Here is a 25076-nt window from a genome sequence, read left to right as displayed (position 1 = left end):
TCACTTGTGCTGGCCTTTCTAAATCCCACAACATATTGATTGGGTCATTATTTGGAAAAGAGCGTGTTTAATGGCTGAGACTCTCAAAGTGACACTGCAGTTCCCACGCACGCAGACACGCACGCAGACACGCACGCAGACACGCACCTCCTGTATCATATTCTATAAACCTCTCTGCACAGGCTGAATTTGTTTGGCACAAGTTATCTGCAGATAACATGGATCCTGACTTTGTGGAAAGACGAAGGATCGGTTTGGAGAACTTCCTCCTACGCGTGGCCTCTCATCCCACCCTCTGCCACGATAACATCTTTTATTCCTTCTTAACACAGGTATAGTGAGAATGTATTCCAACTCCTGCCTGCAAGTGTGACTCGCGCAGGCGTATGTGCTCGCAAGTGTGACGCGCGCAGGCGTATGTGCCCGCAAGTGTGACGCGCGCAGGCGTATGTGCTCGCAAGTGTGACGCGCGCAGGCGTATGTGCCCGCAAGTGTGACGCGCGCAGGCGTATGTGCTCGCAAGTGTGACGCGCGCAGGCGTATGTGCCCGCAAGTGTGACGCGCGCAGGCGTATGTGCCCGCAAGTGTGACGCGCGCAGGCGTATGTGCCCGTATAAGGGATGTCAAACTCTGAAATATAGTATCCACTTTGTCTGAAACCTTGAATGCAGTTTTCTGATTTGTACTATTGTCTGGATTTAGATTTAATACAGCAATGCCTTTTGTGTGTGTCCGAGAGACGCCGACACGCCTTTTGTGTGTGTCCGAGAGACGGTGACACGCCTTTTGTGTGTGTCCGAGAGACGGTGCCACGCCTTTTGTGTGTGTCCGAGACACGGTGACACGCCTTTTGTGTGTGTCCGAGAGATGCTGACACGCCTTTTGTGTGTCCGAGAGACGGTGCCACGCCTTTTGTGTGTCCGAGAGACGGTGCCACGCCTTTTGTGTGTCCGAGAGACGCTGACACGCCTTTTGTGTGTGTCCGAGAGACGGTGACACGCCTTTTGTGTGTGTCCGAGAGACGCTGACACGCCTTTTGTGTGTGTCCGAGAGACGGTGACACGCCTTTTGTGTGTGTCCGAGAGACGGTGACACGCCTTTTGTGTGTGTCCGAGAGACGGTGACACGCCTTTTGTGTGTGTCCGAGAGACGGTGACACGCCTTTTGTGTGTTGTAGGAAGGCGGCTGGAAGGAAGCGGTGACTGAGGCAGTGCTGCAAGTGAAGGTAAGTGGCACTCTGCATGCACCTGTGAAAGAAGCCGTGGCAGTGTGTGCGTGGCAGTGTGTGCGTGGCAGTGTGTGCGTGGCAGTGTGTGCGTGGCAGTGTGTGCGTGGCAGCGTGCGCGTGGCAGCGTGCGCGTGGCAGCGTGCGCGTGGCAGCGTGCGCGTGGCAGCGTGCGCGTGGCAGTGTGTGCGTGGCCGTTCTTCTGTTGAAATGAACATGTGTTCAGTACCTGCAGAATCATCGGTGTGTTTAGTTGTGTGAAGAGGAAAAGGAGCGGTGACGTTGTTCGTAACGCCGGTCCCTGGAACTCGCGCTTCTCCGGGACAGGCGAGCGCACCCCGCTTTATACTCCTGTGTTTATAGCACTGCTCCTGGGTCCTGTACTTATACCATCTAGTTTATTTAACCCCTCCATTGCCAGAGGCACCTGCCACCTCCGTGGCCACCGACCCTCCGGTACTTCGGGATCACGTGAGTGGCTGGACTGGGAGAGGCTGTAGTGCACATACAGCGCCGACAAAACTGGCATTATTAGACGGTGACACAGTGTACATCATAAGGGCACTGAAGGGGTTAAATAAATAATTGTCTGGTACATACAATGTATCCACGGCCCAGACAGGGAGATCACAAAGCCCGGGGGTGCTGCCAGGGGGGCGCTGCCAGGGGGCGCTGCCAGGGGGTGCTGCCTGCGGTACTTACGGATCACGTGCAATATCACTGTAAGGAGAGGCACCCCCGGGCTTTTCCGCGCCGCCCGTTGGCCTTGCCACGTCGCCCGTTGGCCTTGCCACACCGCCCGTTGGCCTTGCCACGCCGCCCGTTGTCTTTGCCGCGCCGCCCGTTGTCTTTGCCGCGCCGCCCGGTGCTGCGCCGCCCGTTGTCTTTGCCGCGCCGCCCGTTGTCTTTGCCGCGCCGCCCGTTGTCTTTGCCGCGCCGCCCCTTGCCGCGCCGCCCCTTGCCGCGCCGCCCCTTGCCGCGCCGCCCCTTGCCGCGCCGCCCCTTGCCGCGCCGCCCCTTGCTGTTATAACTAGAGGAGCCTTTTATAGGAGATTTTATCTGAAATGATTATTGGTTTTCCTTTTGTCTCATATTGTAATTTGCAGGCAGACTCGCGGCTAAAAGCGCTAAATGCCACGTTCCGAGTGAGAAACCCAGACAAGTGAGTATTACACATGCCAGAGACACCGGCAACGGATCTGCGGTAATTCCATTTAATATAAGTTTAAAATGCCGTGCTCACGCCACGCCGTGCTCGCCACGCCGTCATACTTGGCTTGCAATGCATCACAAGCCCTCCTGGCGGGGCGGGGGCAGGGCGGGGGCAGGGGCGGGGGTACGCGAGGTTCCCCCAGCCGGGTTTGTTCAGGGTTAAGATACTATTGAAACTGCTTCAAACTTTGTGCCAAGATCTAGTACAGAGAGGCCACCAACAGGTCAGGTATTCAGGATATCCCTGCTTCAGCACTGGTGGTTCTCTTCTACCACCTGTGCTGAAGCAGGGATATCCTGAAAACCTGACCTCCTGGTGGACTTTGAGGACTGAAGATGGCCGCCCGATCTACTCTGTATTTCAGTGTTTGCTTTAATACAAACAAGTAGAGTTTACAGAACCTCCCCAGCGTGTATACAGTGATATGTAACGGGATATATACCTCCCCAGCGTGTATACAGTGATATGTAACGGGATATATACCTCCCCAGCGTGTATACAGTGATATGTAACGGGATATATACCTCCCCAGCGTGTATACAGTGATATGTAACGGGATATATACCTCCCCAGCGTGTATACAGTGATATGTAACGGGATATATACCTCCCCAGCGTGTATACAGTGATATGTAACGGGATATATACCTCCCCAGCGTGTATACAGTGATATGTAACGGGATATATACCTCCCCAGCGTGTATACAGTGATATGTAACGGGATATATACCTCCCCAGCGTGTATACAGTGATATGTAACGGGATATATACCTCCCCAGCGTGTATACAGTGATATGTAACGGGATATATACCTCCCCAGCGTGTATACAGTGATATGTAACGGGATATATACCTCCCCAGCGTGTATACAGTGATATGCAACAGGATATATACCTCCTCAGCGTGTATACATTGATATGCAACGGGATATATACCTCCTTAGCGTGTATACAGTGATATGTAACGGGATATATACCTCCTCAGCGTGTATACATTGATATGTAACGGGATATATACCTCCTCAGCGTGTATACAGTGATATGTAACGGGATATATACCTCCCCAGCGTGTATACATTGATATGTAACGGGATATATACCTCCCCAGCGTGTATACATTGATATGTAACGGGATATATACCTCCCCAGCATGTATACATTGATATGTAACGGGATATATACCTCCCCAGCGTGTATACATTGATATGTAACGGGATATATACCTCCTCAGCGTGTATACTTTGATATGTAACGGGATATATACCTCCCCAGCGTGTATACAGTGATATGTAACGGGATATATACCTCCCCAGCGTGTATACAGTGATATGTAACGGGATATATACCTCCCCAGCGTGTATACAGTGATATGTAACGGGATATATACCTCCCCAGCGTGTATACAGTGATATGTAACGGGATATATACCTCCCCAGCGTGTATACAGTGATATGTAACGGGATATATACCTCCCCAGCGTGTATACAGTGATATGTAACGGGATACATACCTCCTCAGCGTGTATACAGTGATATGTAACGGGATATATACCTCCCCAGCGTGTATACATTGATCTGTAACGGGATATATACCTCCTCAGCGTGTATACATTGATATGTAACGGGATATATACCTCCCCAGCGTGTATACAGTGATATGTAACGGGATATATACCTCCCCAGCGTGTATACAGTGATATGTAACGGGATATATACCTCCCCAGCGTGTATACATTGATATGTAACGGGATATATACCTCCCCAGCGTGTATACATTGATATGTAACGGGATATATACCTCCCCAGCGTGTATACATTGATATGTAACGGGATATATACCTCCCCAGCGTGTATACATTGATATGTAACGGGATATATACCTCCCCAGCGTGTATACAGTGATATGTAACGGGATATATACCTCCTCAGCGTGTATACAGTGATATGTAACGGGATATATACCTCCTCAGCGTGTATACAGTGATATGTAACGGGATATATACCTCCCCAGCGTGTATACAGTGATATGCAATGGGATATATACCTCCTCAGCGTGTATACATTGATATGTAACGGAATATATACCTCCCCAGCGTTTATACATTGATATGTAACGGGATATATACCTCCTCAGTGTGTATACAGTGATATGTAACGGGATATATACCTCCCCAGCGTGTATACAGTGATATGTAACGGGATATATACCTCCCCAGCGTGTATACATTGATATGTAACGGGATATATACCTCCCCAGCGTGTATACATTGATATGTAACGGGATATATACCTCCCCAGCGTGTATACAGTGATATGTAACGGGATATATACCTCCCCAGCGTGTATACAGTGATATGTAACGGGATATATACCTCCCCAGCGTGTATACATTGATATGTAACGGGATATATACCTCCCCAGCGTGTATACATTGATATGTAACGGGATACATACCTCCCCAGCGTGTATACATTGATATGTAACGGGATATATACCTCCCCAGCGTGTATACATTGATATGTAATGGGATATATACCTCCCCAGCGTGTATACATTGATATGTAACGGGATATATACCTCCCCAGCGTGTATACAGTGATATGTAACGGGATATATACCTCCCCAGCGTGTATACATTGATATGTAACGGGATATATACCTCCCCAGCGTGTATACAGTGATATGTAACGGGATATATACCTTCTTAGCGTGTATACAGTGATATGTAACGGGATATATACCTCCCCAGCGTGTATACAGTGATATGTAACGGGATATATACCTCCCCAGCGTGTATACAGTGATATGTAACGGGATATATACCTCCCCAGTGTGTATACAGTGATATGCAAAGGGATATATACCTCCTCAGCGTGTATACATTGATATGTAACGGGATATATACCTCCCCAGTGTGTATAAATTGATATGTAACGGGATGTATACCTCCTCAGCGTGTATACAGTGATATGTAACGGGATATATACCTCCCCAGCGTGTATACAGTGATATGTAACGGGATATATACCTCCCCAGCGTGTATACATTGATATGTAACGGGATATATACCTCCCCAGCGTGTATACATTGATATGTAATGGGATATATACCTCCCCAGCGTGTATACAGTGATATGTAACGGGATATATACCTTCCCAGCGTGTATACAGTGATATGTAACGGGATATATACCTCCCCAGCGTGTATACAGTGATATGTAACGGGATATATACCTCCCCAGCGTGTATACATTGATATGTAACGGGATATATACCTCCCCAGCGTGTATACAGTGATATGTAACGGGATATATACCTCCCCAGCGTGTATTCAGTGATATGTAACGGGATATATACCTCCCCAGCGTGTATACAGTGATATGTAACGGGATATACCTCCCCAGCGTGTATACAGTGATATGTAACGGGATATATATCTCCTTAGCGTGTATACATTGATATGTAACAGGATATATACCTCCCCAGCGTGTATACAGTGATATGTAACGGGATATATACCTCCCCAGCGTGTATACAGTGATATGTAACGGGATATATACCTCCCCAGCGTGTATACAGTAATATGCAACGGGATATATACCTCCTCAGCGTGTATACATTGATATGCAACGGGATATATACCTCCTTAGCGTGTATACAGTGATATGTAACGGGATATATACCTCCTCAGCGTGTATACATTGATATGTAACGGGATATATACCTCCTTAGCGTGTATACAGTGATATGTAACGGGATATATACCTCCCCAGCGTGTATACATTGATATGTAACGGGATATATACCTCCCCAGCGTGTATACAGTGATATGTAACGGGATATATACCTCCCCAGCGTGTATACATTGATATGTAACGGGATATATACCTCCCCAGCGTGTATACATTGATATGTAACGGGATATATACCTCCCCAGCGTGTATACAGTGATATGTAACGGGATATATACCTCCCCAGCGTGTATACAGTGATATGTAACGGGATATATACCTCCCCAGCGTGTATACATTGATATGTAACGGGATATATACCTCCCCAGCGTGTATACATTGATATGTAACGGGATACATACCTCCCCAGCGTGTATACATTGATATGTAACGGGATATATACCTCCCCAGCGTGTATACATTGATATGTAATGGGATATATACCTCCCCAGCGTGTATACATTGATATGTAACGGGATATATACCTCCCCAGCGTGTATACAGTGATATGTAACGGGATATATACCTCCCCAGCGTGTATACATTGATATGTAGCGGGATATATACCTCCCCAGCGTGTATACAGTGATATGTAACGGGATATATACCTCCTTAGCGTGTATACAGTGATATGTAACGGGATATATACCTCCCCAGCGTGTATACAGTGATATGTAACGGGATATATACCTCCCCAGCGTGTATACAGTGATATGTAACGGGATATATACCTCCCCAGCGTGTATACAGTGATATGCAAAGGGATATATACCTCCTCAGCGTGTATACATTGATATGTAACGGGATATATACCTCCCCAGTGTGTATAAATTGATATGTAACGGGATATATACCTCCTCAGCGTGTATACAGTGATATGTAACGGGATATATACCTCCCCAGCGTGTATACAGTGATATGTAACGGGATATATACCTCCCCAGCGTGTATACATTGATATGTAACGGGATATATACCTCCCCAGCGTGTATACATTGATATGTAATGGGATATATACCTCCCCAGCGTGTATACAGTGATATGTAACGGGATATATACCTTCCCAGCGTGTATACAGTGATATGTAACGGGATATATACCTCCCCAGCGTGTATACAGTGATATGTAACGGGATATATACCTCCCCAGCGTGTATACATTGATATGTAACGGGATATATACCTCCCCAGCGTGTATACAGTGATATGTAACGGGATATATACCTCCCCAGCGTGTATTCAGTGATATGTAACGGGATATATACCTCCCCAGCGTGTATACAGTGATATGTAACGGGATATACCTCCCCAGCGTGTATACAGTGATATGTAACGGGATATATATCTCCTTAGCGTGTATACATTGATATGTAACAGGATATATACCTCCCCAGCGTGTATACAGTGATATGTAACGGGATATATACCTCCCCAGCGTGTATACAGTGATATGTAACGGGATATATACCTCCCCAGCGTGTATACAGTGATATGCAACGGGATATATACCTCCTCAGCGTGTATACATTGATATGCAACGGGATATATACCTCCTTAGCGTGTATACAGTGATATGTAACGGGATATATACCTCCTCAGCGTGTATACATTGATATGTAATGGGATATATACCTCCTTAGCGTGTATACAGTGATATGTAACGGGATATATACCTCCCCAGCGTGTATACAGTGATATGTAACGGGATATATACCTCCCCAGCATGTATACATTGATATGTAACGGGATATATACCTCCCCAGCATGTATACATTGATATGTAACGGGATATATACCTCCCCAGCGTGTATACATTGATATGTAATGGGATATATACCTCCCCAGCGTGTATACATTGATATGTAACGGGATATATACCTCCTCAGCGTGTATACTTTGATATGTAACGGGATATATACCTCCCCAGCGTGTATACAGTGATATGTAACGGGATATATACCTCCCCAGCGTGTATACAGTGATATGTAACGGGATATATACCTCCCCAGCGTGTATACAGTGATATGTAACGGGATATATACCTCCCCAGCGTGTATACATTGATATGTAACGGGATATATACCTCCCCAGCGTGTATACAGTGATATGTAACGGGATATATACCTCCTCAGCGTGTATACATTGATATGTAACGGGATATATACCTCCCCAGCATGTATAAATTGATATGTAACGGGATATATACCTCCTCAGCGTGTATACAGTGATATGTAACGGGATATATACCTCCCCAGCGTGTATACAGTGATATGTAACGGGATATATACCTCCCCAGCGTGTATACATTGATATGTAACGGGATATATACCTCCCCAGCGTGTACACAGTGATATGTGACGGGATATATACCTCCCCAGCGTGTATACATTGATATGTAACGGGATATATACCTCCTCAGCGTGTATACATTGATATGTAACGGGATATGTACCTCCTCAGCGTGTATACATTGATATGTAACGGGATATATACCTCCCCAGCGTGTATACAGTGATATGTAACGGGATATATACCTCCCCAGCGTGTATACAGTGATATGTAACGGGATATATACCTCCCCAGCGTGTACACAGTGATATGTAACGGGATATATACCTCCCCAGCGTGTATACAGTGATATGTGACGAGATATATACCTCCCCAGCGTGTACACAGTGATATGTAACGGGATATATACCTCCCCAGCGTGTACACAGTGATATGTAACGGGATATATACCTCCCCAGCGTGTATACATTTATATGTAACGGGATATATACCTCCCCAGCGTGTATACAGTGATATGTAACGGGATATATACCTCCCCAGCGTGTATACATTGATATGTAACGGGATATATACCTCCCCAGCGTGTACACAGTGATATATGACGGGATATATACCTCCCCAGCGTGTATACATTGATATGTAACGGGATATATACCTCCTCAGCGTGTATACATTGATATGTAACGGGATATATACCTCCCCAGCGTGTATACAGTAATATGTAACGGGATATATACCTCCTCAGCGTGTATACATTGATATGTAACGGGATATATACCTCCCCAGCGTGTATACAGTGATATGTAACGAGATCCGCAGAGATCCCTGTATTTCATCACATGTATTACTTGTAATTCTTTCAACTTCTGAAGTGATAAAACCTGAGCAGAAGACGGGAGATTATGGGCGGGCTCCTGTGTCCTGGGCAGGCTCCCCTGTCCAGGGCGGGCTCCCGTGTCCTGGGCGGGCTCCTGTGTCCTGGGCAGGCTCCCGTGTCCAGGGCGGGCTCCCGTGTCCTGGGCGGGCTGCCGTGTCCTGGGCGGGCTGCCGTGTCCTGGGCGGGCTGCCGTGTCCTGGGCGGACTGCCGTGTCCTGGGCGGACTGCCGTGTCCTGGGCGGGCTCCCGTGTCCTGGGCGGTCTGCCGTGTCCTGGGCGGTCTGCCGTGTCCTGGGCGGTCTGCCGTGTCCTGGGCGGTCTGCCGTGTCCTGGGCGGTCTGCCGTGTCCTGGGCGGTCTGCCGTGTCCTGGGCGGGCTGCCGTGTCCTGGGCGGGCTGCCGTGTCCTGGGCGGGCTGCCGTGTCCTGGGCGGGCTGCCGTGTCCTGGGCGGGCTCCCGTGTCCTGGGCGGGCTGCCGTGTCCTGGGCGGGCTGCCGTGTCCTGGGCGGGCTCCCGTGTCCTGGGCGGGCTGCCGTGTCCTGGGCGGTCTGCCGTGTCCTGGGCGGGCTCCCGTGTCCTGGGCGGGCTCCCGTGTCCAGAGCGGGCTCCCGTGTCCTGGGCGGGCTCCCGTGTCCTGGGCGGGCTCCCGTGTCCTGGGCGGGCTGCCGTGTCCTGGGCGGGCTGCCGTGTCCTGGGCGGGCTGCCGTGTCCTGGGCGGGCTGCCGTGTCCTGGGCGGGCTGCCGTGTCCTGGGCGGGCTGCCGTGTCCTGGGCGGGCTGCCGTGTCCTGGGCGGGCTGCCGTGTCCTGGGCGGGCTCCCGTGTCCTGGGCGGGCTGCCGTGTCCTGGGCGGGCTGCCGTGTCCTGGGCGGGCTGCCGTGTCCTGGGCGGGCTGCCGTGTCCTGGGCGGGCTGCCGTGTCCTGGGCGGGCTGCCGTGTCCTGGGCGGGCTCCCGTGTCCAGAGCAGGCTCCCGTGTCCAGAGCAGGCTCCCGTGTCCTGGACAACAGTGAAAAAATAGGTGATGGTGCGCAGCTAATACCTAGTAGACAACAAATAGTGATCAGTGCACCGTGAATAAGAAACAATATTGTTAACCTTATAGGTGAATATGACACTAAACGTGGGTCTGCAGCCTTTCTTGGGGGTGGCTCGACACCCCAGGAGCTACACAAAATACAAAAGAACAGGGCGCACAACGCACATAGTGATGTATAGTATTAAAAAGTGACTTTATGATTAAAAGTAAATAGTTCTGCGTACATCAAGATAAAATACACAAGCAGTTGGTTAATAGCTTTACCACACCAGGAGATGACCGAAGGCGACACCCTTTAGTGAATCTCAGCAGGGGATGGATCAGCAACCGTCTCGTCTGCTCTTCACTCCACACCTGTGGAATCCAGTACTCTCATCACCTGCTGTTCCTGCCTGGGACCTTTACTCACCTCCTTTGGATTCCCGGAAGACTGGAACATTACTCCTTCTAGTACTGAGGTAAGAAGAACAGAAGAGGAGTAGCGGCAAGTGGCGTGCTAATCCTATGGACACTGATTCTGGCTGTTTTTCAACCCGTTTTGAGCCTCGTGCTCTGGGACTTTCTACTCGGGACTTACCCATCTACCATCCCAAGACGGAGAGTACTGGATCCCACAGGTGTGGAGTGAAGAGCAGACGAGACGGTTGCTGATCCATCCCCTGCTGAGATTCACTAAAGGGTGTCGCCTTCGGTCATCTCCTGGTGTGGTAAACCTATTAACCAACTGCTTGTGTATTTTATCTTGATGTACGCAGAACTATTTACTTTTAATCATAAAGTCACTTTTTAATACTATACATCACTATGTGCGTTGTGCGCCCTGTTCTTTTGTTTTTCCCGTGTCCTGGGCAGGCTCCCGTGTGCTGGGTGGGCTCCCGTGTCCTGGGCAGGCTCCCGTGTCCTGGGCAGGCTGCCGTGTCCTGGGCACACTCCCGTGTCCTGGGCAGGCTCCCGTGTCCTGGGGCCATATCTTGTCCGTTTCCGGTCCGATGCAGAACCTTTCCGTGTATGCATGTCTGTTTGCAGAACCTTTCCGTGTATGCATGTCTGTTTGCAGAACCTTTCCGTGTATGCATGTCTGTTTGCAGAACCTTTCCGTGTATTGTATGTTTGCAGAACCTTTCCCTGTATGCATGTCTGTCTGCAGAACCTTTCCGTGTATGCATGTCTGTCTGCAGAACCTTTCCGTGTATGCATGTCTGTTTGCAGAACCTTTCCGTGTATTGTATGTTTGCAGAACCTTTCCGTGTATGCATGTCTGTTTGCAGAACCTTTCCGTGTATGCATATCTGTTTGCAGAACCTTTCCGTGTATTGTATGTTTGCAGAACCTTTCCGTGTATGCATGTCTGTCTGCAGAACCTTTCCGTGTATGCATGTCTGTTTGCAGAACCTTTCCGTGTGTGCATGTCTGTTTGCAGAACCTTTCCGTGTGTACATGTCTGTTTGCAGAACCTTTCCGTGTATGCATGTATGTTTGCAGAACCTTTCCGTGTTTGCATGTCTGTTTGCAGAACCTTTCCGTGTGTGCATGTCTGTTTGCAGAACCTTTCCGTGTGTGCATGTCTGTTTGCAGAACCTTTCCGTGTATGCATGTCTGTTTGCAGAACCTTTCCGTGTATGCATGTCTGGCTGCAGAACCTTTCCGTGTATGCATGTCTGATTGCAGAACCTTTCCGTGTGTGCATGTCTGTCGGCAGAACCTTTCCGTGTGTGCATGTCTGTTTGCTGAACCTTTCCGTGTATGCATGTCTGGCTGCAGAACCTTTCCGTGTATGCATGTCTGTTTGCAGAACCTTTCCGTGTGTGCATGTCTGTTTGCAGAACCTTTCCGTGTGTGCATGTCTGTTTGCAGAACCTTTCCGTGTGTGCATGTCTGTTTGCAGAACCTTTCCGTGTGTGCATGTCTGTTGGCAGAACCTTTCCGTGTGTGCATGTCTGTTTGCAGAACCTTTCCGTGTATGCATGTCTGTTTGCAGAACCTTTCCGTGTATGCATGTCTGGCTGCAGAACCTTTCCGTGTATGCATGTCTGTTTGCTGAACCTTTCCGTGTATGCATGTCTGGCTGCAGAACCTTTCCGTGTATGCATGTCTGTTTGCAGAACCTTTCCGTGTGTGCATGTCTGTTTGCAGAACCTTTCCGTGTGTGCATGTCTGTTTGCAGAACCTTTCCGTGTGTGCATGTCTGTTTGCAGAACCTTTCCGTGTATGCATGTCTGTTTGCAGAACCTTTCCGTGTATGCATGTCTGATACAAACTTTTTTTTAATTTTTTTGTAGAATTGCAGCGTTTAAGGATGTTGCATCATTAAATGACACGTACACCAGAGGTACGCAACTCCTTCCCCCCCAAACAGGTAAAGTTTTCAGGATATCCCTGCTTCAGCACAGGTGACTTAATCAGAGGCTCAGTCTTTGACAGAGCCTCTGATTGAGCCACCTGTGCTGAAGCTGGGATATCCTGAAAACCTGACCTGTTGGGGAGGTGGGCTGGAGTTGAGCCCCCGTGAGCCGCACTACGGGCTGCAGGTGCATTTGACCTCCCCGACTTGCACTTATACGCCCTGTGTGAGTCTCCCAATATACCATTTAGATTGTAAGCTCTTTGGGGCAGGATCTCTGTGCCTTCTGTTACTTGTTGCTCTAATCCCCATGGCTTGTACTTTATTTTTCTGTGTTCCACGGTTATAACCGTCTTACATACATGAGTTTATAGAGCTAATGACTAGGCACATTATTATTATTTTGGACATTATAATGTACAGAACTTTCCAAATCCCAAAGTTTCTTATTCAATGGTCTATTCGAAGAAGAAATTGATGAGGTTTGTAAAGCTCTGTACGTGACGATTTCCTCTATGAAGAATCCCAGTGTTGGACCACCAGAAGGTATCACAACCTGCAGAACCCCACCTCTTCTGCGGGGTCAGGACAGCTGGCAGAATTAACATTTATGTAACTGTATTTGTAACCATGTATTATTTGTTTGACTCTGTGCCCAGGACATACCTGAAAACGAGAGGTAACTCTCAATGTATTACTTCCTGGTAACACATTTTATAAATAAATAAACATTATCAGGCACGTTTATTCATTGTACACACAGGAGGCAGATGCACGGAATAGTAATCATACTTATTGCCTGGATGCTTTGCAGGGCGAGGACAGGAATATTGTGTGAGATGCTGTTTCAATGAATATTGTGTGTACATTGAGGCTCTCCCCTTCACATCCTCCGTGTGTTTAATGGTGTACTCCATTGGAAGATTAACCCATTCAGTGCCTGGGGCTGTAACCCTCTGGGGCTGACTTCAGCTTTGTTGTGATGTTTGTGTACCTCCCCGCTGCTGTGTGGGTGCTAGTACCTGATGGCTTGTACATGTTTCACACTGTGTCCTGTTATTCTGTCTGCTTCTCCCAGGAGATTTACCGAGCTGAAGCATTACAGCGATGAGCTCCAGTCTGTCGTCTCTCACCTCCTGCGGGTCAGAGCAGTGAGTATCTCCCTGCGCTATCCCATATAAAGCACATTATGGCCCACTTTACTAAGGAATAGATTCAAACCACTTTCTACCATGTTCCTGAACCAGTCAGAGCTGCCGCTTTTTAAAAATATATATTTTTTCCCTTTAATGTGTGCATCAATACAATCCACGCAAAGATAAGTAATTAGCTTAGTTGGCGATCGATCCGTTCTCCTGTGATTGATCGGCAAAGATTTGGCTCAGGGGTTCACTAAATGGCTGACTGTGCAGCAGAAGAGGACCAAAGATGCAAAGTTCTGTGGGGAAGATCATGTGACCAGGCAGTCACTAGATACAATTGGTGCACTGCCAGAGAGAGGGTGGGGTGACTTTGCAAATGGTTGCTATAGAAAAAAAAATGCTTGTTACATTATAATGCATTAAAAATGTAATTCAGAGTTGTTTTTAGGAAAAAATGCTACATTTATTTTCTCATAATAGAGAACCGATTTATTTAATTTAAAAAAAAAACCATGTAGGATGTTGCTTGGTCTGCCGCTTTAAATGACTGTAATTGTGTGTGTGTGTGCGCACAAAGAGAAATCCCCATGCCCGCTTGCTTAGCGCCTCCCTATGTTACCTTTGCAGAGGGTGTGTGTGTGTGTGTGTGTGTGTGTGTGTGTGTCCATGCCCGCTTGCTTAGCGCCTCCCTATGTTACCTTTGCAGAGGGTGTGTGTGTGTGTGTGTCCATGCCCGCTTGCTTAGCGCTTCCCTATGTTACCTTTGCATAGGGTGTGTGTGTGTGTGTGTGTGTGTGTGCGCCCATGCCTGCTTGCTTAGCGCCTCCCTATGTTACCTTTGCAGAGGGTGTGTGTGTCCATGCCCGCTTGCTTAGCGCCTCCCTATGTTACCTTTGCAGAGGGTGTGTGTGTGTGTGTCCATGTGTCCATGCCCGCTTGCTTAGCGCCTCCCTATGTTACCTTTGCAGAGGGTGTGTGTGTGTGTGTGTGTGTGTGTCCATGCCCGCTTGCTTAGCGCCTCCCTATGTTACCTTTGCAGAGGGTGTGTGTGTGTGTGTGTGTGTGTGTGTCCATGCCCGCTTGCTTAGCGCCTCCCTATGTTACCTTTGCAGAGGGTGTGTGTGTGTGTGTGTGTGTGTGTGTGTCCGTGTCCATGTGTCCATGCCCGCTTGCTTAGCGCCTCCCTATGTTACCTTTGCAGAGGGTGTGTGTGTGTGTGTGTGTGTGTGTGTCCATGCCCGCTTGCTTAGCGCCTCCCTATGTTACCTTTGCAGAGGGTGTGTGTGTGTGTGTGTCCATGCCCGCTTGCTTAGCGCCTCCCTATGTTACCTTTGCAGAGGGTGTGTGTGTGTGTGTGTGTGTGTGTGTGTGTGTGTGTGTCCATGCCCGCTTGCTTAGCGCCTCCCTATGTTACCTTTGCAGAGGGTGTGTGTGTGTGTGTGTGTGTCCATGCCCGCTTGCTTAGCGCCTCCCTATGTTACCTTTGCAGAGGGTGTGTGTGTGTGTGTGTGTGTGTGTGTGTGTGTGTGTGTCCATGTGTCCATGCCCGCTTGCTTAGCGCCTCCCTATGTTACCTTTGCAGAGGGTGTGTGTGTGTGTGTGTGTGTGTGTCCATGCCCGCTTGCTTAGCGCCTCCCTATGTTACCTTTGCAGAGGGTGTGTGTGTGTGTGTGTGTGTGTCCATGCCCGCTTGCTTAGCGCCTCCCTATGTTACCTTTGCAGAGGGTGTGTGTGTGTGTGTGCGCCCATGCCCGCTTGCTTAGCGCCTCCCTATGTTACCTTTGCAGAGGGTGTGTGTGTCCATGCCCGCTTGCTTAGCGCCTCCCTATGTTACCTTTGCAGAGGGTGTGTGTGTGTGTGTGTGTGTGTGTGTCCATGCCCGCTTGCTTAGCGCCTCCCTATGTTACCTTTGCAGAGGGTGTGTGTGTGTGTGTGTGTGTGTGTGTGCGCGCCCATGCCCGCTTGCTTAGCGCCTCCCTATGTTACCTTTGCAGAGGGTGTGTGTGTGTGTGTGTGTGTGTGTCCATCCATGCCCGCTTGCTTAGCGCCTCCCTATGTTACCTTTGTAGAGGGTGTGTGTGTGTGTGTGTCCATGCCCGCTTGCTTAGCGCCTCCCTATGTTACCTTTGCAGAGGGTGTGTGTGTGTGTGTGTGTGTGTGTGTGTGTGTGTGTGTGTGTGCGCCCATGCCCGCTTGCTTAGCGCCTCCCTATGTTACCTTTGCAGAGGGTGTGTGTGTGTGTGTGTGTGTGTCCATGCCCGCTTGCTTAGCGCCTCCCTATGTTACCTTTGCAGAGTGTGTGTGTGTGTGTGTGTGTCCATGCCCGCTTGCTTAGCGCCTCCCTATGTTACCTTTGCAGAGTGTGTGTGTGTGTGTGTGTGTCCATGCCCGCTTGCTTAGCGCCTCCCTATGTTACCTTTGCAGAGGGTGTGTGTGTGTGTGTGTGTGTGTGTGTGTGTCCATGCCCGCTTGCTTAGCGCCTCCCTATGTTACCTTTGCAGAGGGTGTGTGTGTGTGTGTGTGTGTGTGTCCATGCCCGCTTGCTTAGCACCTCCCTATGTTACCTTTGCAGAGGGTGTGTGTGTGTGTGTGTGTGTGTGTCCATGCCCGCTTGCTTAGCGCCTCCCTATGTTACCTTTGCAGAGGGTGTGTGTGTGTGTGTGTGTGTGTCCATGCCCGCTTGCTTAGCGCCTCCCTATGTTACCTTTGCAGAGTGTGTGTGTGTGTGTGTGTGTCCATGCCCGCTTGCTTAGCGCCTCCCTATGTTACCTTTGCAGAGGGTGTGTGTGTGTGTGTGTGTGTGTGTCCATGCCCGCTTGCTTAGCGCCTCCCTATGTTACCTTTGCAGAGTGTGTGTGTGTGTGTGTGTGTCCATGCCCGCTTGCTTAGCGCCTCCCTATGTTACCTTTGCAGAGGGTGTGTGTGTGTGTGTGTGTGTGTGTGTGTGTGTGTGTGTCCATGCCCGCTTGCTTAGCGCCTCCCTATGTTACCTTTGCAGAGGGTGTGTGTGTGTGTGTGTGTGTGTCCATGCCCGCTTGCTTAGCGCCTCCCTATGTTACCTTTGCAGAGGGTGTGTGTGTCCGTCCATGCCCGCTTGCTTAGCGCCTCCCTATGTTACCTTTGCAGAGGGTGTGTGTGTGTGTGTGTGTGTGTGTGTGTGTCCATGCCCGCTTGCTTAGCGCCTCCCTATGTTACCTTTGCAGAGGGTGTGTGTGTGTGTGTGTGTGTGTGTGTGTCCATGCCCGCTTGCTTAGCGCCTCCCTATGTTACCTTTGCAGAGTGTGTGTGTGTGTGTGTGTGTCCATGCCCGCTTGCTTAGCGCCTCCCTATGTTACCTTTGCAGAGGGTGTGTGTGTGTGTGTGTGTGTGTGTGTGTGCGCGCCCATGCCCGCTTGCTTAGCACCTCCCTATGTTACCTTTGCAGAGGGTGTGTGTGTGTGTGTGTGTGTGTGTGTGTGTGTGTGTCCATGCCCGCTTGCTTAGCGCCTCCCTATGTTACCTTTGCAGAGGGTGTGTGTGTGTGTGTGTCCATGCCCGCTTGCTTAGCGCCTCCCTATGTTACCTTTGCAGAGGGTGGCGGACCGGCTGTACGGGGTGTACAAAGTGCATGGAAACTACGGCAGAGTTTTCAGGTCAGTCTGGCTGCAGATTGGGCTTAAACTGGGGAATTTTCTAACTCCTCTCTGTCGCCATGTCGCAGCCATTTCCTGCGGGACGCTCGTACACAACGGGCTGTGTGTATTTATATTATACAGCGAGTTTACAAACGCAAGAATACAAATATCCGGAGACGTCTCTGTCCTTCTCTGGGTCTCCTCACCCCACGGGTCAGACGTCTCTGTCCTTCTCGGGGTCTCCTCACCCCACGGGTCAGACGTCTCTGTCCTTCTCTGGGTCTCCTCACCCCACGGGTCAGACGTCTCTGTCCTTCTCTGGGTCTCCTCACCCCACGGGTCAGACGTCTCTGTCCTCAGGGACTGCCACGGTTTGTGTTGTGTGTAATTTCTGTATGACACAATCTTATTAGTGAGTGGCTATATAGGGATTCTATACCCCAGGATTGAATTTTTGCAGCCATCAGTTGGTCAGTAGTGAGTGCACATAGGTTCTTTTTGGTTGTATGTTCAGCCCCCCCCCCCCCCCCCCCTTCGTTACATGTATCACTCCCGTAGGCACCCTATAGACCTATTAATTGCTAGTTCTTATAGAGGTGAGCGGTAGTATCTGTATTTACGTTGACACAATCTTAGCCAGCTCAAAACCCAGGCCCACAGTATTGTATATTAATTGTGCCCCCTGCAGCAGTGCTGGGACAGTGACACAGACGCACCGACGCGCGTCCAATAGGAAATAAGGATTTCCTTAATTTCTGTACATGTTTTCTTGTTATAAGTATGGCCAAAACATGTTAGGGGCTCCGGGACGTGGCGGCACCTATCAGCAGATCCATACTCATGGGAAGAAAAAGCATATAGAGATTACCTAAATAATGTGTCCTATTTGGAGGTGCATTGGGGCGTCTTTGTCACTGTGCCCATCCTAGCGCTCTGCAGGAACCAAGAGGCTGTTCCGTGGCTGGTGTCACATTAACTCGTATCACTTTCTGTCACTAGCGAGTGGAGCGCCATAGAGCGGGAGATGGGGGACGGTCTGCAGAGCGCCGGCCACCACATGGATGTGTAAGTAATAAGTAAAGCCGAAGTCTAATGCTTCCTGGGACACGTGTAGCTGTATCAGATCCTTCAAATCCAGAAGTTCCAGCGAGCTGTGACAGTCACTCTGTCCCACCCTCACATGGGCTATATACTCCAACGATATATCCAGAAGAACGAGCTGTGACAGTCACTGTCCCACCCTCACATGGGCTATATACTCCAACGATATATCCAGAAGAACGAGCTGTGACAGTCACTGTCCCACCCTCACATGGGCTATATACTTCACAACGATACATCCAGAAGAACGAGCTGTGACTGTCACTCTGTCCCACCCTCACATGGGGTATTTACTCCACAACGATATATCCAGAAGAACTAGCTGTGACAGTCACTCTGTCCCACCCTCACATGGGGCTATATACTCCACAACGATACATCCAGAAGAATGAGCTGTGACAGTCACTGTCCCACCCTCACATGGGGTATATACTCCACAACGATACATCCAGAAGAACGAGCTGTGACAGTCACTCTGTCCCACCCTCACATGGGGTATATACTCCACAACGATATATCCAGAAGAACGAGCTGTGACAGTCACTCTGTCCCACCCTCACATGGGGCTATATACTCCACAACGATACATCCAGAAGAACGAGCTGTGACAGTCACTCTGTCCCACCCTCACATGGGGCTATATACTCCACAACGATACATCCAGAAGAACGAGCTGTGACAGTCACTCTGTCCCACCCTCACATGGGGCTATATACTCCACAACGATACATCAAGAAGAACGAGCTGTGACAGTCACTCTGTCCCACCCTCACATGGGGCTATATACTCCACAACGATACATCCAGAAGAACGAGCTGTGACAGTCACTCTGTCCCACCCTCACATGGGGCTATATACTCCACAACGATACATCAAGAAGAACGAGCTGTGACAGTCACTCTGTCCCACCCTCACATGGGGTATATACTCCACAACGATACATCCAGAAGAACGAGCTGCGACAGTCACTCTGTCCCACCCTCACATGGGGCTATATACTCCACAACGATACATCAAGAAGAACGAGCACAAATACTAGAGTTGAATCAAGAATTCTATAATTAAAAGTGCAGTAAAAGAATTGCCTGAAACGTATCTGCTGTGTGTAAGACCAACCTCCACCGGTTCAATATGGAAACGCAAGGTCACAAACGGACACCACTGTGGGTAACGAGCCAGCGGCCCCCCGGCGAAGCTAGTGGTGAAACACGCTGAGGTTGCTTTGACGTCCGTATGTCCGATGCTTTATTCTGCTTCTGTCTATGTACAGCCATGCATGCGCCCTAACGCTGAAGGAAAGTACTGCGAGATCTGATGCAAGAATACCAGGAAACATTTGCAGCTGGCACATTATCCACCGTGGAGATGGCAGCAGCAGAATAACGCGTCGGACATACGGACGTCACACCAACCGCGCGTTTCACCACTAGCTTCTCCTTTAATACTGCAGCATTGAACCGCAAAATTCCCAGCGGTACCTAAACTAGCTCCAAATCTGAGCAATGTTCCCATTACAATAGGCAGGCACGGAGTTACTGCACAGGAACGGACACCTTCTCCCGTGCCAAGTGCTGCCCGCTACAATCCCAACAAAGGGGCAATCCATGGATTTGCTGTGTTTGGAAATGCCATCATTTTAACCCCTGCACTTCCAGAGAGAAATACCTCTGGCCAATCTTAGCTTTATTTCTTCATCCAATGCCCACTAATTGTATTCCCACTTATATCGTTAGCTGGCCATGGAACACTGGTGTGCCGGAAGGTTTGGGGAGTGCAGGTCTCGCCTTATGCAAAGTGAAGCAGGGGTTCTGTTGCTAGGAAGTCAGTAGAATGGGGACTCTGACTTTCTTAGATAAAAACCAGCATATCCCACAATAAGTGTGGCCCTGGATCAAAAGACTTCACTTCCTGGGTTAGGGGATGGTAATGGTCTGGGTGTGATGTTCCTCAATGAATAAGAAAGAGAGTGACTCCTGAAGAAGCTGTTTTAAGCGAAACGCGTGGTCTGTGCAGTAGGCTCTTTGGATAACCTCTCCGCTGATACCTGTCCCTCTGCAATACCGAGTGCACCGGAAGTAACGGGACGCGTCACCGGAAGTGACAGACAACCGAAAGCACAGCATACCAAGAGACACTGAACAGGCGGAGCGGTGAGGATATCTGATGCCACTCATCTATAGTTCTACATGTCCATGCTGTCTGTATTTATGCAAGTGCGCAATTATCTGTTTAATACGTACTTGGAATATATGCAGCTTTGCACTATGGTATCGTTTCTTATCGAGGACCATCACACCCAGACCACTGCCGTCCCCTAACCCGTCCCCTAACCCAGGAAGTGTGATGACCCAGGGCCACACTTACTGTGGGATATGCTGGTTTTTATCTAAGAAAGCGTGAGTCTCCATTCTACTGACTTCCTAGCATCAGAACCCACCTGAAGCATATTGTGCTATGTAGTATTTATCTGCTTCATGTTGCATATGGCGAGACCTGCGCTCCCCAAACCTTCCGGCACATCCATTTACAGAACAAACCTGGACCTTTCTTCATAGGGTTGAACAGAAAGTGAATCCCTGCGCTTCTCCCATAGGGATAGCAATCAATTGGGGAATATATATATTAGGGTTATACTAGGTTATACAAGCATATGCTTTGATATTTTAACCCCTTCCGGGCTTATTTCACATAACACTAGTATGCATTTAGTGTAGGGACCTGCTAAAGAGACTTAGCTTGACGTGGTTAGCAGGCTTGGCATTATTTGATCAAAGGATGTATACCAAAAGTCTCCTTTTTTCTTATAGGTATTTACACCATACATTTTATATATATATATTCCCCATTGATTGCTATCCCTATGGGAGAAGCGCAGGGATTCACTTTCTGTTTTGCACATTTGTATGGCCATTTCCTTATTTGTATGGCCATTTCCTTCACTAGCTGCATGCGCTTTACATGGAGAAGCGCAGTGATTATATTTGTTTTACTTCATAGGGTTGAGCTGCAATTTTTTTCACTGTAATTATGTGCACTTGCACTTTATTTTGTGTATAATATTTATTGGTGCACCGTTTACACCTTGTACAGTGATGTAATATTGCTCTGATAACGTGTCACTTTAATGCACTCAGTATAGCAGCGCCGAAGCACCACCTTTGCCACGGTCACATGGAACACTAGGCCCGGTTGGCAGTTTGCTTCCCCGGGACGGCTGGTTCTGCTTGGCTATGGGAAGATGGCTATGGTGGGATTATAGGAAAGTCCTGTTTGGTTCTCCTGTGTGGGCTGCTCCAGAACCACGTTATATTGGGGCTTTACTGAGCCGCGCACCTGTGCTGTTTCCCAGGTATGCCGCGTCTATTGATGATATCCTGGAGGAGGAAGAACATTACGCAGATCAGCTGAAGGAATACCTGTTCTACGCAGAAGCTCTGCGGTAAGACTCTGTGTCCGACCTGCTAAACGCCTGTGCGCGTTCTCACAAATCATACTGCCACTCGTTTCTTTCTGCCGAGATGCCTGTAACATCTAACATTAAGTCAACCTCGTGTGTATTAAGGAAATAATACATTAAAGGGGGGGGGGGGATATTCTTTGGGGTAAATGTGCAGCCCCTGAAGTGGAAGAAGCTATTTGAATCTGTTTTCTCAGTGGCCCTAGGCAGATCCCTGTACATCTCTGAGCCTTTTCTTGTACGCTGCTGCTGCTGCTGCAAGTATTGCATTGACATGCTTGATGCACAGGACCACGCCTGCAGAGTCACACACAGCACCGCCACGCACAGCAATGTGCTGCAGGGCCACGCCTGCAGAGTCACACACAGCACCGCCACGCACAGCAATGTGCTGCAGGGCCACGCCTGCAGAGTCACACACAGCACCGCCACGCACAGCAATGTGCTGCAGGGCCACGCCTGCAGAGTCACACACAGCACCGCCACGCACAGCAATGTGCTGCAGGGCCACGCCTTTCTATGGCACAAGGGCACAATCCTTTTAATGAACAGGGTAAAGCGCTTAAGCCCCCATGTGAGAAATGTGTGTGTTGTAAGAGCTGAAAAAGAGACCCACCCCCCCCCCCCCCCCGTCCCAATCATTTCCCTTAACTCTTAACTCGGTCTTAGTGGGGACAGCACCGCCACGCACAGCAATGTGCTGCAGGGTCACACACAGCACCGCCACGCACAGCACCGCCACGCACAGCAATGTGCTGCAGGGTCACACACAGCACCGCCACGCACAGCAATGTGCTGCAGGGTCACACACAGCACCGCCACGCACAGCACCGCCACGCACAGCAATGTGCTGCAGGGTCACACACAGCACCGCCACGCACAGCAATGTGCTGCAGGGTCACACACAGCACCGCCACGCACAGCAATGTGCTGCAGAGTCACACACAGCACCGCCACGCACAGCAATGTGCTGCAGGGTCACACACAGCAGCGCCACGCACAGCAATGTGCTGCAGGGTCACACACAGCACCGCCACGCACAGCCATGTGCTGCAGGGTCACACACAGCACCGCCACGCCCAGCAATGTGCTGCAGGGTCACACACAGCACCGCCACGCACAGCACCGCCACGCACAGCACCGCCACGCACAGCAATGTGCTGCAGGGTCACACACAGCACTGCCACGCACAGCACCGCCACGCACAGCAATGTGCTGCAGGGTCACACACAGCACCGCCACGCACAGCACCGCCACGCACAGCACCGCCACGCACAGCAATGTGCTGCAGGGTCACACACAGCACCGCCACGCACAGCAATGTGCTGCAGGGTCACACACAGCACCGCCACGCACAGCAATGTGCTGCAGAGTCACACACAGCACCGCCACGCACAGCAATGTGCTGCAGGGTCACACACAGCAGCGCCACGCACAGCAATGTGCTGCAGGGTCACACACAGCACCGCCACGCACAGCCATGTGCTGCAGGGTCACACACAGCAGCGCCACGCACAGCAATGTGCTGCAGGGTCACACACAGCACCGCCACGCACAGCCATGTGCTGCAGGGTCACACACAGCACCGCCACGCACAGCAATGTGCTGCAGGGTCACACACAGCACCGCCACGCACAGCACCGCCACGCACAGCACCGCCACGCACAGCAATGTGCTGCAGGGTCACACACAGCACCGCCACGCACAGCAATGTGCTGCAGGGTCACACACAGCACCGCCACGCACAGCAATGTGCTGCAGGGTCACACACAGCACTGCCACGCACAGCACCGCCACGCACAGCAATGTGCTGCAGGGTCACACACAGCACCGCCACGCACAGCAATGTGCTGCAGGGTCACACACAGCACCGCCACGCACAGCAATGTGCTGCAGAGTCACACACAGCACCGCCACGCACAGCAATGTGCTGCAGGGTCACACACAGCAGCGCCACGCACAGCAATGTGCTGCAGGGTCACACACAGCACCGCCACGCACAGCCATGTGCTGCAGGGTCACACACAGCACCGCCACGCACAGCAATGTGCTGCAGGGTCACACACAGCACCGCCACGCACAGCACCGCCACGCACAGCAATGTGCTGCAGGGTCACACACAGCACCGCCACGCACAGCAATGTGCTGCAGGGTCACACACAGCACCGCCACGCACAGCAATGTGCTGCAGAGTCACACACAGCACCGCCACGCACAGCAATGTGCTGCAGGGTCACACACAGCAGCGCCACGCACAGCAATGTGCTGCAGGGTCACACACAGCACCGCCACGCACAGCCATGTGCTGCAGGGTCACACACAGCACCGCCACGCACAGCAATGTGCTGCAGGGTCACACACAGCACCGCCACGCACAGCACCGCCACGCACAGCACCGCCACGCACAGCAATGTGCTGCAGGGTCACACACAGCACCGCCACGCACAGCAATGTGCTGCAGGGTCACACACAGCACCGCCACGCACAGCAATGTGCTGCAGAGTCACACACAGCACCGCCACGCACAGCAATGTGCTGCAGGGTCACACACAGCAGCGCCACGCACAGCAATGTGCTGCAGGGTCACACACAGCACCGCCACGCACAGCCATGTGCTGCAGGGTCACACACAGCACCGCCACGCACAGCAATGTGCTGCAGGGTCACACACAGCACCGCCACGCACAGCACCGCCACGCACAGCACCGCCACGCACAGCAATGTGCTGCAGGGTCACACACAGCACCGCCACGCACAGCAATGTGCTGCAGGGTCACACACAGCACCGCCACGCACAGCAATGTGCTGCAGAGTCACACACAGCACCGCCACGCACAGCAATGTGCTGCAGGGTCACACACAGCAGCGCCACGCACAGCAATGTGCTGCAGGGTCACACACAGCACCGCCACGCACAGCAATGTGCTGCAGGGTCACACACAGCACCGCCACGCACAGCAATGTGCTGCAGGGTCACACACAGCAGCGCCACGCACAGCAATGTGCTGCAGGGTCACACACAGCACCGCCACGCACAGCAATGTGCTGCAGAGTCAC

General features: G+C 50.5%; 1 protein-coding gene across 3 annotated transcripts in view; it reads left to right on the top strand.

The window, feature by feature from the left end:
- Positions 1-25076, top strand: part of SNX4 (sorting nexin 4) — a 70207-nt gene that overhangs the window by 36332 nt on the left and 8799 nt on the right. For 2 of the 3 annotated variants that reach the window (XM_075609909.1, XM_075609907.1), the window contains exons 4-10: positions 183-332; positions 1178-1225; positions 2332-2387; positions 13784-13856; positions 17418-17479; positions 18461-18526; positions 21912-22001. In XM_075609909.1, the coding sequence (XP_075466024.1) occupies positions 183-332; positions 1178-1225; positions 2332-2387; positions 13784-13856; positions 17418-17479; positions 18461-18526; positions 21912-22001 (545 nt within the window). The remainder of the gene's footprint in view (positions 1-182; positions 333-1177; positions 1226-2331; positions 2388-13783; positions 13857-17417; positions 17480-18460; positions 18527-21911; positions 22002-25076) is intronic. The other variant, XM_075609908.1, reaches the window with a different exon arrangement.

This window comes from Ascaphus truei, chromosome 7 (assembly GCF_040206685.1).
Source record: "Ascaphus truei isolate aAscTru1 chromosome 7, aAscTru1.hap1, whole genome shotgun sequence".
In the NCBI taxonomy this organism is placed as follows: domain Eukaryota; kingdom Metazoa; phylum Chordata; class Amphibia; order Anura; family Ascaphidae; genus Ascaphus; species Ascaphus truei.
Note: the sequence above shows the minus strand (reverse complement) of the source record. Positions and strands in the feature narration are given on the sequence as shown.